Genomic DNA, 14599 nt, shown 5'->3' on the forward strand with positions numbered 1-14599 from the left:
GGGAGCAATGACAGCGAATTATGGGCGATTTCCAGGTTGAGAACCATAGATATGGGGTACATAGAAGCAGAACCAATAAATTGGCAAGAAATATTTTTAATCCTTAGACAGGAAAAAGAGGCTAAAACAGCACCTGGACATGGATGGCTGGTGCCTCTATAAATAAATCATTGATGGTCAAGGTCGAGGTGCCAGATAAGGGCAGCCTCCGCCTTGCAGCAACCCAAGAATTTTCGTGTTTTTTTTTAACCTAGAATCTAGATCTAGATATTATATAGATTCTAGATCTAGTATAGATCTAGCTTTAGCTTTAGATTCTAGATTTAGATCTAATCTAGATTCTAGTAAGTAGCTAGCCCTCGAATGTCTTGAAATTTTAGTGCTTTTTCTGTAGTTCCCACCCCCTTATTTGAGCCTAGATCTAATTTTCGATCTATACGTTTGATGCGCATCAAACCTAACAACAGCAAAACATCAAATGATGATAAAATCTGGGGGCATGCCCCCATGAAACCCCCCACCTTATTTTTATTAGGTCAGGGGGGCCTTGCCCCCTGATAACCCCCTACTCTTGGGGCCAAAACCTGCAAATAACAATTGCGGGGTGGGAACTACCGAAAAAGCGCCTTCCTTATCTATATTTAGTAAATTTTTACAGTGCAGTCCGTCTAAAGTGAACATGTTTTATTGAACAATTGGTTTAAGTGAACGATATTATGTGGTCCCAATTGAAACGTTTGTTTAAAAGTTAAAAAACAGTGGATAAAATTAACCGGTTTCATGGAGAAATCGGATAAGATGAATGCCCAAAATGAGTGAAAGCGAAGAGAGGACCGACCGTGTCACTGTCGCCATGCTGTGAAAATAAAATTCTTTGCCTTAGGCATTGGCAGACAATCCCAGCTTGGCGTTGGCGGTGCAATCCGTAAGAAGGAGCTCTAGTTTAGGCTCGTCCGGTGTGTTTTTCCCCCACCCCATCACTTCGCACTGACACAGAATGCATTAAATTCACATTGTATTTGTATGGAGGTTCGATCAAGGGACGCAACCCATAAATCGAAAACTCTTTCACTTGGTATCTTGTTGCTTCTCTTGATTTTGGCCAAAATGGGGTGACCCTCAGAAAAAGTGAACACTTTCTTTTGGTACCAAAGAGTTCATTTTTAAAAACAGACTCCACTGTTCTTTTAGACCCACACACAAATGCACAGTTTTGAAGGCTAAACTGCCATAATTTTTGCTGCAGAACACATTTGTGGCGTGGCCACTAAAACCCTTGCAAATCAATTGTTCAAGTAAATATATGTATATCAATCGTAATTGCCAAAACTTCAAATCATGCTGCAATCATGCCCCCCCCCAATTCTTTTCAGGTCTTTGTCTTTGTGTGTGTGGGGGGGGGGGGGGGGAGGTAGGTGGATGCAGTGAAGATATGAGACCCCCCAGCCCACCCCCTCCCCCTTCTAAAAAAATTCAGTTAAAAATGGCAATCTCTACCTAAGAGCAACCAAACCTTGCTTCCCGAGGGGGTTGCCGTTAGAACACTACTTTAAATCTAATGTTTTTATATCAAATCAACTCAAATCAACCACATCACCTGTTGCCGAGCCTGTAATCAATTTCATATTGATTGTTGTCGTATTTAAATTAGTAATTTAATTTTACTTGTGAAGTTGCTGTTTAGCCAATACTAAAACGATTTGCTTAGAATGAATCAAATGTTTGCTGATGATCGGTCTGCATCTGTACAGTTCTAAATTCAGGTTCTAGAAGTAAATCTCCTAAGATAATGGATTGAATGTAAGTACTGCAATTGAAATTGTCCAAGACAGCCACTCATTGTCAAGAAGAAAAGTGGTTGTTCTAGACCGGTGGATAGTGTTGTTATATAATAACAGTGTAGAAAGGAATTTTATAGACTCTGTGACTCATGCTTTTGACTGCACTATGTAGGCCTATAGAATTTCCTTGGTCTATAGAGTTAAATAGTCGAAAGACTCTTGTCCAGCTCTTTACTTCAGGGTTGGTGATTCTTTAAATAAAAATTTTAAAAATCGATTTATTTTTTTAAATCAGATTTTAAAAAATTTAAATCGGATTTTTAAATTATTTTTTTTTATGTCAACACAGTTTGGGGTTTTTGGTGGTTAAAAGTATGTTCTTTTAGTGCAAAATGCATTGTCTTTATTTTAACTAATGATTAATGTTAGCAACTGCAAAAGAAAGCCTTAGAATCTGCTATGTCAGTGAATTATGGCTACAGAAAAATGAGAAGAAAATGTCAGTCTATAAAAGGAAAGGGGGGGGGGGTAATTATGATTAGATAAACTTGCATTTTGTTACAGTGTGTGAGTGTGTGCGCACTTGTGTTTGTCTAAAAAGAAAAAGAAAATGTTAATTTCAATTATGAAAAAGTAAATTGAATACTGGATTATTTTACAGTGACAAGGGGGAAAGCAGACTTTTAAGCCTGATTATATTAGTCTACTAAACCTATATCTGTTTAATAAAACCAAGGAAAGGAATTCTGAATGTTTAAATATGTAAAAACTGAATACACTTTTTAAAAAGTGATTTAAATCACTGATTTTTTTAAAAATCAAGTTGATTAAAATAGAAAAAATCAACTGATTTAAATCGACCCAGCTCTGATTTCAATTATGGAAAGAAAAGTAAATTGAGTACTGTATTATTTTACAGTGAAAGGGGGGAAAGCAGACTTTTAAGCCTGATTATATATTAGATCAAGTCTACTAAACCTTATATCTGTTTTATGAAACCAAGGAAAGGAATTCTGAATGTTGAAATATGTAAAAACTGAATAAATTATTTTTTTTAAAGTGATTTAAATCACTGATTTTTATTTCAAAAATCAAGTTGATTAAAATTTTAAAAATCAACTGATTTAAATCAACCTAATTTAAATCAACCCAACCCTGCTTTACTTGCATCGAATGTCACATCATTCAGTGTATGATTGACAGAATATTGTCCTTTCTCTAGGACTTGTATGGTACACATATAATGCATCTCTAGATCTATTAAATTTTTAGTACTGACTTTCTAAAGTTTTACTAACCCTAATAAATCCACCCCTTCCCCCTTCCTAGAATGCTTGATGATATAAAGAAAAGAGAAATTTCTTTCTGTAGCAAACAATGCTTTTTGATTTATTTTGTTTTAAAAAATATTTTACTTTTATTTTATTTTACAGCAAAGTATTTTGACTGTCTGGGCCGGACGCCCTTCGCCTCTTTGCTGGCTGCGTTAATGGTCGTAATTGGCACGTGTGTGTTCTGTGGAACGTCTTTCAAGGCACTGCAGCTCATGATTCAAGGAGTGTTCAACAATCTTTTCCACTTCAGTGTAGACTGGTGCGTGAAAAGGCTCCATTCTTACTTGGTTATCTTGTTTACAAATGATTTGTGCTTCAAGTTTTGATTTGCTTTGACTGCTTCTTTTGTTTGTGTGTGGGGGTGGGGGGGGGGTAAGAAGTATTTTTCTAAACTCCTCACTTTTTATTCTTTTGAGTGTTGGAGGGTGATAGATTTCTTTGGTGTCCCTTCATTATTTCTGTTGCTTTTCCTAGTTACTATGAAAAATCATTTGTCAAGTTAATTATTCTTTTTTTTTTTTACTTGTCGTTTTTAGATCTGATTCTTTCAAAGTCTCTGGTTTGTTTGCTGGGCTACTGAGTTTATAGTTTAATATGATATGTAATTGTATTGTCTAATTTTGCAACACAAAATGTATCATGTAAACTGACAATTGCCTTTGGAAATCCATTAAATAGTCCTGTCTTTTTCTTTTGAATCTGTGATGTCTTGCAAGTGGTTGGTGGAAGCTCCAGTGTGGTTTGCTCCTTCTTTCCTATCAAACATCTATCATTCTGATCTCTCCTCCTTATTGTGTTGCAAGTGTAGTAAAACTTTTACTTAAACTAAAAAACTGTGACTTGTTGATTCCAATAGGCTGGAAGTTCTGCAAGTGATGTTTGTGATTGTCGGAGTGGTCATGGGGGCCTTTGCCGTCATCCTTCTCATCTTTGGCTTCCTGGCTACTGGCGCAACACGGAGCAACATTTACTCCGGAGCCAAGTGCATTATGGGTGGAAGACTAACGGCTGCTTTCGTAAGTGTTTGTTACCAATGTGTTATTAATTAAAGTTATCAGTACAAAGAATTTCATGTAGCTGTTCTATAAAATTCAAATGACCTGTTCAAAAATCGGTGGCCTTTAATTCTTTAATGAACATTTCAGTGAAAATAAAATTACCCCCTCTTCCCCCCCCCCCCCCCCCCCCCCCCCAAACAAAAAAATTTAACGGGGGGGAGCCCCAACTTTCCATTTACCAATACGTCTTTTATATATAGTATATAGTAATGGTAGTAAATGTTTTCCATATGTTTCAGCTTATGATTGTGTCGTACCTTCTGACGGCTGCCTGGCTTGTCATCTTGTCTGTGTGCGTCGTTCCCGTGCTGCTGTATGCGTCGGTGAGCGCCATCTGCGACAAGGAGATATACCAACACACAGCGGATCAGCTGAAGGGATACTGCTTTAACCTGACTCGTTTTGGTAAAAAATAAGTTTTTATCCCAGGCTTACAAATTATAAATCTATTCTATATTATTATGCACAATGACCCACTTGTTTGATCAGCAGATCTTTAATATAATACTGTGTCTGTATACATTAGACATCGGAAAAAGATAAGTGTCAGCATTTCTTTTCCTTTTCATTTTGAATTTACTTCATTGGTGACATTAACGTACATATATATATTTATATATATGTGCTTTTTATTGAAGCTGATATTGTTCTGTTTCATGGGGGTCATAATTATCATATAACACATGAAGTATTAAGGCCGCTAGTTGGCAACAGTTTTGTCCTCATATTTCTAGTCAGTTTGTACATGATACTTTTTCCCCCGTTTCTCTTTTTCTTTGTTTTTTTTGCTCTTTTTTTTAACCTTTTTTTTATAGTAAAGATTTTTTACTCAGTAGATTTGTTTTAAGGAATGGAATGGGCGTGGATTGAACTTGGGCTTAACTAATTTCCAGTTTTCCAAAACTGAAAGCTGAAGCAGCAGTGGGAGCATGTTCTCTACCTCTACCTCTATCACTGCTCCTCTGCACATTCTGGTTATGATACGTTTTGCTACTTATTGTAGATGGAAACAGGAACAAAAGGCTGGTATTAAGTGAATAGTATTTAAAGCACTTGCTTATTTTTTTCTCCATTGTCGCAGGTGTTTATGGATTGGAAACAGGCGCAGACAACATATGTGAGCACTCGGACCTACGAAGCATGTGCAATAAAGTGAGTTCTTGAGATCCTCTCATGTCTTGCTAGTTCAGTCTCCCCGTTTTCCTTATTTTCACGCAACACTTTGTTCTATCTGCCTCAAGGGATAGTCAGTGGATGATTGGCGGGTGCTCTGGTGTGGCTTGCTCCTTTTTTTCTATCAAACAGCTACCGTCCTTATCTCTCCTCCTTCTTTTCTTTGTATGTTACTCTCTAGTAACTCCTCTAATCTTCTACACTTGTACGAGGTATGTGATGCGACATCTTGTCACGGTATTTTGGTGGTTACAGGCCAACTCCATCAGCCCTACAGGAGAAGCTGTATGGGCCAAATGGGAAACTAAGAGTAAGAAGGAGGGCCTATTGTATAATAGATACCTGTCTTCAAGTATGATTTGATCTATCAAGAAGGAGATGGTTTTTGTATGTGTGCTTTTTTTTTATGCTCGGTAAAACTCAAATGAATTGATTATGAGTTAGAAATAATGTTAACCTTGTTTGGTTTGTCTTTGTTTTGTTGTTTTTTTATTTGTTTTTATTCATTTTGCCAACAGGTGGAGGAAGCAGGGCCCATGTTCTGTGTGGCTTGTGGAGCAGCTTTCCTTGTTGTGCTGGGCATGGTAATACCGAAATGGAACTTTTCAGATTCTCTCCTAATATCTAGTCATTTCTTTAGTGTGGGGGATGGGGTGTTCTCTCAGGAAATAATTTCCAAGCTGTTGCAGCACTTATTTTTCACTTTTAGTGGAAGCTAATTGATTCTGATGTGTGTAAAATTATCAATATATTTAAACTTGACACTACGCTACTGAACTTTTTTTCTACAAGTGTATAAATTCCTCCCGTTTTAATTAAGGCTGCACTCTACTACTAACACCCAAACTGGACCTAAAAAACATGTGTGTGGCCTTAATGAAACTTTGTCTGACTCACTGCTGCTAATATTCTTCTTGTATCTAGTTTCATTTCATTCAATAATCATTGATATGTCATAATAAGCCTACTCGTTTTCCACATTATTTCAGGTCAACTTTCTTATAACCCTAGCGGCCAACTACACCCGCATCAAGATCTCACGTGAGCTCACCGAGTACCGGGATGCTGTGGAGCAGGAGGAGCTGGAGATGCAGCTGGCAGAGAAGAGGGGACCGCCTCCCTACAGGGACGGCAGCATCACCTTAGTGTGAACATCAGTGTGTCGCCTCAGGTGTTTGTTTGAGTGGCGGAGGACTGGTGTGTGAATCTAGTTCTCGTGTGAGTGGTAGAGCTGTAGTGTGTAAATCTGGTACTTCTATGACTGGTGGACAACTGCCGTGTCAGTTCCAGTACGTGTATGGATGGTGAAAGGCTGCTGTGTGAAAGAGAATGTAGTGCTTGTCTGAGTGGTAGTGGAGAGATGTGTGGTCTAGTTCTTGTAGAAGAGGTATGAATGCTTGAAGGTTAGTTTTAGTATAAAAGGTGCCAGACTGCTGTGTCAATCAAACATGATGCATGATTATTCTTCATGAATTACTTTATGCTTTGCGCAAATTTATAAAGTTGTCCGTTGCAAATTTTTAAACTCTCAGTTCTTGGTTGACATTAGTCTGCATCATTGGTAAATGAGAAGCTTTCAGACATGAGAAACCTGTTTGGCATTGTGTATTGTGACTGGAGATTTTAACTTTTTGTTAACATGGAGAGATCTGTTTTGTTTTCTCTAGCAACAAGCATAAGCAGTTGGGGCTACATATGAGATGTGGGTGTTTCAAAAAGTCTGTGTAGCTGACAAAATCTTAGATTTACTTAAGAAACAAAGAAATTGTTAACATCCTGATATATCTGTGCTTTATCTTTCAATTTCTGCCTTTTACAGAGCTGTCAGAATTTTTTTTAAGTTGCTCTGATTTAAAAATCAAGTTCTAAATATCGCAGAGATACCTTTTTTATGCATTTGAAAGCGTAACATGAGGATGCTCAAAAAGTTCCTCTCTAATTTGAAGCTCTCTCAAAGTCAAAATTTCGTGATGAGCTGAAAAAACTTTGTTGCTATTTTTTATGTTATACAGATAACACTTAATGACTAGCAATGTACTGATACAATGGATGACTTGAACTGATGCAGCTTCCGATATATTGTCTTGAACAAACCAACACAACAGCATGCATGGCTGTTTGCTGGAAGATGTTATTGTTAGATCGTACGATGAGTAGACTCCTTGAGGAGTGTGAGTGTCTGAAGACTGAGAAGCAGTGTGTTGTGCTCCTTGTTACTTGATTCTTACATTCCTACTTTCCTGTGACTTTTTATCCCACTTGCTCTGTTTTTTGTACTCCTGATTCCCAATTTTTAATTCTCTGTTTGATCACCTTTTTTTTCAACTGCATCCTTTTTAAAAATTCCACACAGGTGGATAAAATGCTGAATAAGTGAATATTTTTTTGCCATTGGGTCGTGATTTATCTTGATCATTGTGAAATGCTCAGTGTCTTAATGTAAAATAGTTCATCAGTGAGAAAATTGGTCCAATGTTGAAGAAATTTGTGTCATCAACCCCTACGGAAACTTATATGTTATAGTCCAAGTAATGTCCTAATTGTTAAAAATCACATTTTGATAGTTTTTGTAATATCTGTTATACTATACCGGTAAGCAAACTTTGCCATTCATCCTCCAAAATGAGTACTTACTATTAAGTTTGGCTTGCTTATGCGTATGAAGTTGCTTTCATTTAAGCACAGACTGTTTTTCATCCATACGAAGCATGATAATTTAGATAATTGGTCATTGTAAGGAGGAGACATGTGGCCTCCTGGCTGTTGCTATTCCTTCTGTGTTGACAGTTCCTTCGCTTGTACTCTCTGTCTTTTAACGGGTTCAATTGTTTGTTTGTTTGTTTTTTTCTTTAATTTTTTGGGAGGGGGGGGATATGAAGTGTCATATATTTACTCTTGTTGTCTTAGAAGGCAGTTTTAACTCTCAGGCCAATGTCAAATATGTGGTAATTTCCAGTTCATGTAAGAATTAAAATTCCAGAAAAATACAAGGAGTATAGCTATAACTTTCGAAACAACAACATTGCTCAAATGTGTCAGTGGTTTCATAATAAACCCCTGGTCAAGAAAGAAAATGTGGGGGCTTTTTCCCTCATCTGTATTATTAATAACTTGTATTTTACTTCATATTTTGTTCTTACCGCGTAAATGAAATGGAGAAATGGTTGTGGTACTCTCAAAATTTCAATATGTTCTGACGTATGTGTGTGTAATTTGTACACTATGCTGTTGTTCAATTGAGATCACATATCGACCAAGCACATTCCCAATTGAGAAGGCCTTTTACCTTTCCATCTGAAAGTTTTTCTGAACAAAACATAATTTACAAAGACTTGTTGTGATTTACAAGTAACAATTAACATTCCAACGTTGTGGTAGTTTCTGATATACACAAGCATAAGTGCATCACGGCGCGGTGGAATCAGGCACCCAATAATTTTTGGGCATGGTGAGTTATTGTTATCATTATATAAAGCTTGTTCGTTTATCAATCTTTCGATGAAAAAAAAAAACCAACATATCTTTAATAGAAGTTGAGATATTTACGATTGAAGGAGGTGGGGGTTGCCTGGTTTCAGAGGTAGAATTTGTAAGAAAATTGCCGCCCAAGTTTGGTGGTTTCCATAGCTTGAGAATTTTTTGTGTGCCTTTAATCAAAGTTTTTCAGTAAAATCCTCACAGAAATGTGTTTATTTTAATGGACATAGAAGGTATTGAGTAAAAAAACGAAAACTAAAAAAAAAATTTGCTTAACAGCCAGAAAAATGGCGGTTCCCGTAATTACATTATTTTGACGAGCGCCTGATTTCACCATGCTGCCTCACAAATGTTACAGTATAGCCCGCATATACTGTTTGTATTTATATTCACATGTAGGTTTCCTGTAGAGCTGTGACTTAACTGACCATAGTTTACAGCATTTACACTTCAAATTGATCCTGTTGTTTCTGAATCTTACTAGTAAATGTGCTACATGTAATGGTCCTTTTTAACAAATGTACGTTTGTCTCGCTCTGTGTTTTGTCTTAGATTTATACCTTAAATGTTCCCTTCTGGCTACCTCCATTGTTCTTCTGTTCAGAGGTGGAAGTAACTGGAGTTCTTCATTATAATTTCTGCCTGTCTTACGTATTCCTCTTCCACCTGCATTGTGTGACTAATTGTTTCTATGTGCTTCTTTGGAAATGTGCACACGTTCTTTTGTGTTTTAAAATGATATTTGTATGCTTACCTGTTACATATCATATTTTTGATTCTCTTCCTCTGGAATTTCTTAATGTCATGAATTGTTTTTGTTTTTTGTTCTTAAGTATAGATAGCCAGTTGCTATGCATTCACTTCTCATACACTCATCATTCATTTTGAAAATTGTATCCCTCTTTCTCCATGATTGGAGGTCATAGGATAATTTGAAATGCAACATAACATTATGTTTCATACGAATCAAGAGCCATAATATCACTTTTGCTATTCCTTTCCAAAGCTGTTGCTGCTCACTCCTTTCAAAATGCTTGGTGCTGTTTCATTGTCATAATAATGTAGCCTGATTTGATCTTAACATCTTTGTAAAGTCAAATAGAGAAATGAAATGTGCCCGCCGATAGTCTCGTTTGCTGGTTGTGTAAGATAGTATATGAAATTTAAATTATACTCTCTCTCTCTCTCTCTCTCTCTTTCTCTCTCTCTCTCTCTCTCTCTCTCTCTCTCTCTCTCTCTCTCTCAACAGAAGCAGAAAAACACACCTCAACAAAAGATCACACACATTATGAGAATGTAGTCACAGTGTTTATTTTCACCTTTATGTTGTTACGTTGTATTTTAAAATGTTTTATTGGTTGTGGAAAAGGCAGCCCTGCCCTAGTTGATCTGAAATCTCTTTACCTCCCAGACCAGTATGGCTGGCAAACGACCTGAGAATATTTTAATGTGTATATGTATTATGAACTGAATGGAATAGTGAATGGATCTTCTTGGGGTTTTTTTTTCATTGTAAGCCAAGTGTTTTAAACTAAAAGACCAAGTAAGTAACTGTGGCATAGTTGGTTACATACAGTCTGGCACAGATAACACGCACACGGAAAACTTGAAATCACCGATAGCTCCTACAGTAGTTTGTCATTTCCCGATCTGTTTAATGGTGTACCCAAATAATAGATTTATCTATCACTTTGGTCAATCCCCAAAGTGTTTGAGAAATCCATGTCTGATTGTACTTGACAAGACTTTTGAACCACCCTAACGTTAAACCAAACACAGTCCTCCTCACACATTTGAAATGTTCAACAAGCACTAAAAAAACAACAATATTCCCAAATTCAACAACTCCTTTTCACTCCTGTGTGGTCTCAACTTTGAAACTCAAGCCAACACTACCCTGCAGTGGATTCTCAGTCACTAAGAAATGAAACTGCAGATGAGTTAGCAAAGGAAAGGGCCAAAATGACTCAGATTGTGGGTGGAATAGACTTGTTGCAGTCCAGAACCCTCATCAAATCTGCTATCAGAGATAATTGGAAGTTTCAACTAGTCCAAGTTCCAACAAATGGGACCTCAATTAGGCCTACCCCCAAAGTAGGACAGATCATGTCACAATCTTCTTGGATGACTTCTCAGCCTGTAATGTCGATGACAATTTCACTTCAATATTGATTTGCATCACTCCTCTCCATAACGCAAGTAAGTAGTTGGAGGGTGCCACTGATAGATCCTACTTCTTTATTTTCCCTCAGTTGTTTCTATATCTGTCTGTCTTACTTTTTCCCAGCATTCAATGACCATTTTTGTGTCAATGTGCTTCTCTTCACTCAAACAAATAAAACAAACTCACTTTCTGTTCACACTCGTTCATAACTTGAGCTTCCAGGTCCTTTTCACACATGCATAGAAGATCTTCTCAAAAGAGGTTCATTTTGTATGTCATTGGTATGGGGCAGTTCCTCTAGATCTGATATCCTGTTTTAACAACATGAGATGTAATTTATTTTTTTAATTTTACCCGTATGTGCATGGTGGAAGCAGCATACTTTGTGAATTACCTTATACACTCGTGTTCGTGCGGGCTAAAGACATATTCAATCATAGAGTCTAACCAGCCCACATAGGGTTTATTCTTTCCAATAAGAGTATTGTATGGTATTGGTGAACATTTTGGACTTTTGCCTGGGTGAACATTTTGGACTTTTGCCTGTGCAGAATTTGCTCAATACTTGTCCTCAGTCCTATCCATATAAATTGGAGAGATCTCTGGAAACGTATCTTGTAATTGTGATTTTATAGCGTAGAGCTGTGTCTTTTATTTTTTTTGTCTTTTTTTTTTTAGTCCTGCATAACTGTATATTCATGAAGTTCTACCCAACTCATTCACCGAAATTAATGTACATACACATAATTTTGTTTTATGAAAAGGAAAAGTAAATCGGTCTTTAACTGTGCCTTCTCTGAACTTTGTAATCCCCAGCTTTTATTTTATTCTTTTGTTCATGCCCTCTCATATCACACAGAAATAACTTTTTTTAATTTTAGACTTCCGTTCCTGGTGCCAGTGAAGAATGAAAAGCTTGCCTGGAAATGTTCATTGCCTTTATTATTTAAAAAATATATATATACCATAATTGTGCATGCTTGTACCATTTATTCTTGAATTGAACAGTGTATCTCTATTGAATGGGGAATCGGAATTGTACACTACACGTGTTATTATTATTATTATTTTTTATTATATCATCATCATCGTCATCATCATCACCATTATATTATTATTATTATTATTATTGTCATTATTATTATTATTATTATAATCATTATTACAATGTGTATTGTGGTTGAGTTCAAAGTCCCAGCTATGACAACGTTGTGCTCAGTTATACATTCACCTGCTCAGCTCAGCTATTTCTATGTATATAAACCAGTGAGATCATTTGATTGGCCAAGGAGGTACTTGTGGGTGGTGGGAGGGGGTGTGTTATGGTGTTTCCGTTGTGTATTGCTACTCCATTTTTCCTATCAAACGACCGTTGTCCTTATCTTCCCTCCTTCTTTTCTTTGTATGTTACTCTCTAGTAACACTTCTAATCTTCAGCTCTTGTATGACCTCTGTGTGATGCTAGTGCCGTAAAACTCTTATTATAATAATAGAACAAAAGAGGACGCCACTGGTTTGTTCTATTTTTGTTATTCTTTCGCTCTGATGTTTCTTTCTATTTCTCCTGTTTATTTTTTAGAAATTGGCTGTTATTGTATTTATGTGGGTAAGATGATCTGTTAGGATGGGAGAGCATTGTTCCAAAATCGACAAGCCAGATTTAATCAAAGTGACTTGTCTCTGCTTTTTCTCTGCTGATCTCACTTGCCTTTTATTCATTTGTTAAAAAATGCATTCTATTCATTTTCAGAACCATTTTATCACAGCTATATATCATATGAAAAATGAATTGAGTGTAGAGGTTTCTTCTACATTTAGCAAATTTTACACGCTATATTGTAATATAATTGATGTTTTTATATCGTCACTGTGTCTAATTAGTTACCATTGAGAAATAAATTCCATATGACAATTACATTTTGATGTTTTCTCCCTTTTTTACCTTTCTGACTTGGAGAGGTTACATAATGGTGTTCTAGTTTTCTGTTTGTTAGTTTGTTGTGTAATTAGATACGTTCAAGTGGTTGATTACAGGGCACTACTGATAGGTCCTACTTCTTTTCTTTTCCACATCTTGTTAATGTCTATCTGTCTGTCTGTCTGTCTGTCTGTCTGTCTGTCTGTCTGTCTTTTTCCTAGCATTAAATGACCGTTATCGTGCCAGTTTGCTTCTCTTTATTCAAACTCAAACAAACATATGATAAGATCATGTGTGGTTAGAAGACTCCACTCTCAGGTCTTTTCTTTCGCTCTGTTTCTGTCTGCCTTGTGTTTTTCCTGCATTAATTGGCAGGGGGCGGGTTGTCGATGTACTTCTCTTTACTCAAACAAACAAAACAGATAAGATAAACGCAGTCTGAGATGAGTTTTCCTGCTCTTATTGATACAGCAGTTACATTCTTAACCTTGTACTACTATCAATACTACCATTATATTAAGTACTATCGGTGTCAGCAGGACTTGCCTACCCCGCAAAATTTAATGATAACTAGTACAGAGCTGGAGAGCGACCTAGAAAGACCTGGATCAGCAGAGTCAGGAAAATACGGACATCGCATGGCATCCCGTGACCCACGCCTTCCAGCTGACTGTGGGTGGTTGGCGGGTGCTCTGGTGTGGTTTGCTTCTTCTTTCCTTTCAAACATCTAATCTGCTATCGTCCTTATCTCTCCTTCTTTTTTGTATTTGTTAATCTCTTGTAACACCTCTAGGCTAATCTTCGGCACTTATATGAGCTTATTGCGTTGCCAGTGCCGAAAAACACTTATTAAAACTAACAGCAGAAAGACGGCTCTTTTTTTTTAATCAAGTAGGCTTGATGTTTTTATGCCCACATCGACACAAATTGGATTACATGTGTATTTTGATTACTGTGTGGCAGGGTTCAACTCTGCCCGCTAGAGCTAACCCGGGCTGAAATGGTCAGGCCAGTAGAAAGACCGAGATACTCGGTAATCATTCTGCCTACTTGAGAATCGGCCTGGCGGTCTCCTGCGTGCGAGGGCGAGGCGCCTAACGCTGTCCCCGTGGTTTTATGCACCCCGCATAATCAAGCAAAATTTGATCATTGTTTGCATAATTTCTAATTATATTTTCGTTTATCACTCTTTGTTAAAATTAACAGAATCGTAAAATTTCATATTTCTTGGGCTCAGTTTGCATAATTTCATAATTTTTCTGGCATAAAACGACGGGGACAGCTAACGGCTACACCACAAACACCTGTGGGTCATTTTATTCCCCATGACTTTGTGAGGGTGAGGATTTGTAGGTCAGATATATCGGGAAGGGATATGCTTAAATTAAAGTTCCAAACAATTGGTTAATAAATGGTTATAGCCTCTTCGAAGTTGACCACGCGGGTTTTGATTCCCGAACAGAAGCAAGATTATGCTTTCGTTTGCTGTGTTTGTTCGTTTGGTTGTTTTTTTTAAAATCAAGTTTCATTATGTTTAGGTCTCTCTCGGGGAGAGGACGGGGGTGGGGGTCAATGTAATATTTTTGGGGTGGGGTGGGAATGTGTTTTTTGATTGGTTGGGGTTGTTGTCGTTTTGTGTTTGTTTTTGTTTGTTTGTTGTTGTTGGGGTTGGGTTTGTTTGTTTTTTTGTTTTT

At 37.0% G+C, this 14599-nt stretch overlaps 1 protein-coding gene across 1 annotated transcript in view; it reads left to right on the plus strand.

Annotated features, from left to right (window-relative positions):
- The window catches only part of LOC101845556 (proteolipid protein DM beta), a gene marked incomplete at its 5' end in the record, with an annotated part of 14698 nt that extends 4761 nt beyond the window's left edge, over positions 1-9937 (plus strand). The window contains 6 exon segments of the mRNA XM_005101017.3: positions 3215-3374; positions 3972-4131; positions 4413-4578; positions 5255-5325; positions 5865-5930; positions 6336-9937. Of these exon segments, the coding sequence (XP_005101074.1) occupies positions 3215-3374; positions 3972-4131; positions 4413-4578; positions 5255-5325; positions 5865-5930; positions 6336-6497 (785 nt within the window). The 3' untranslated portion in view covers positions 6498-9937.
- Between the last annotated feature and the right edge of the window lie 4662 nt (positions 9938-14599).

This window comes from Aplysia californica, unplaced genomic scaffold (assembly GCF_000002075.1).
Source record: "Aplysia californica isolate F4 #8 unplaced genomic scaffold, AplCal3.0 scaffold00268, whole genome shotgun sequence".
Lineage (NCBI taxonomy): Eukaryota > Metazoa > Mollusca > Gastropoda > Aplysiida > Aplysiidae > Aplysia > Aplysia californica.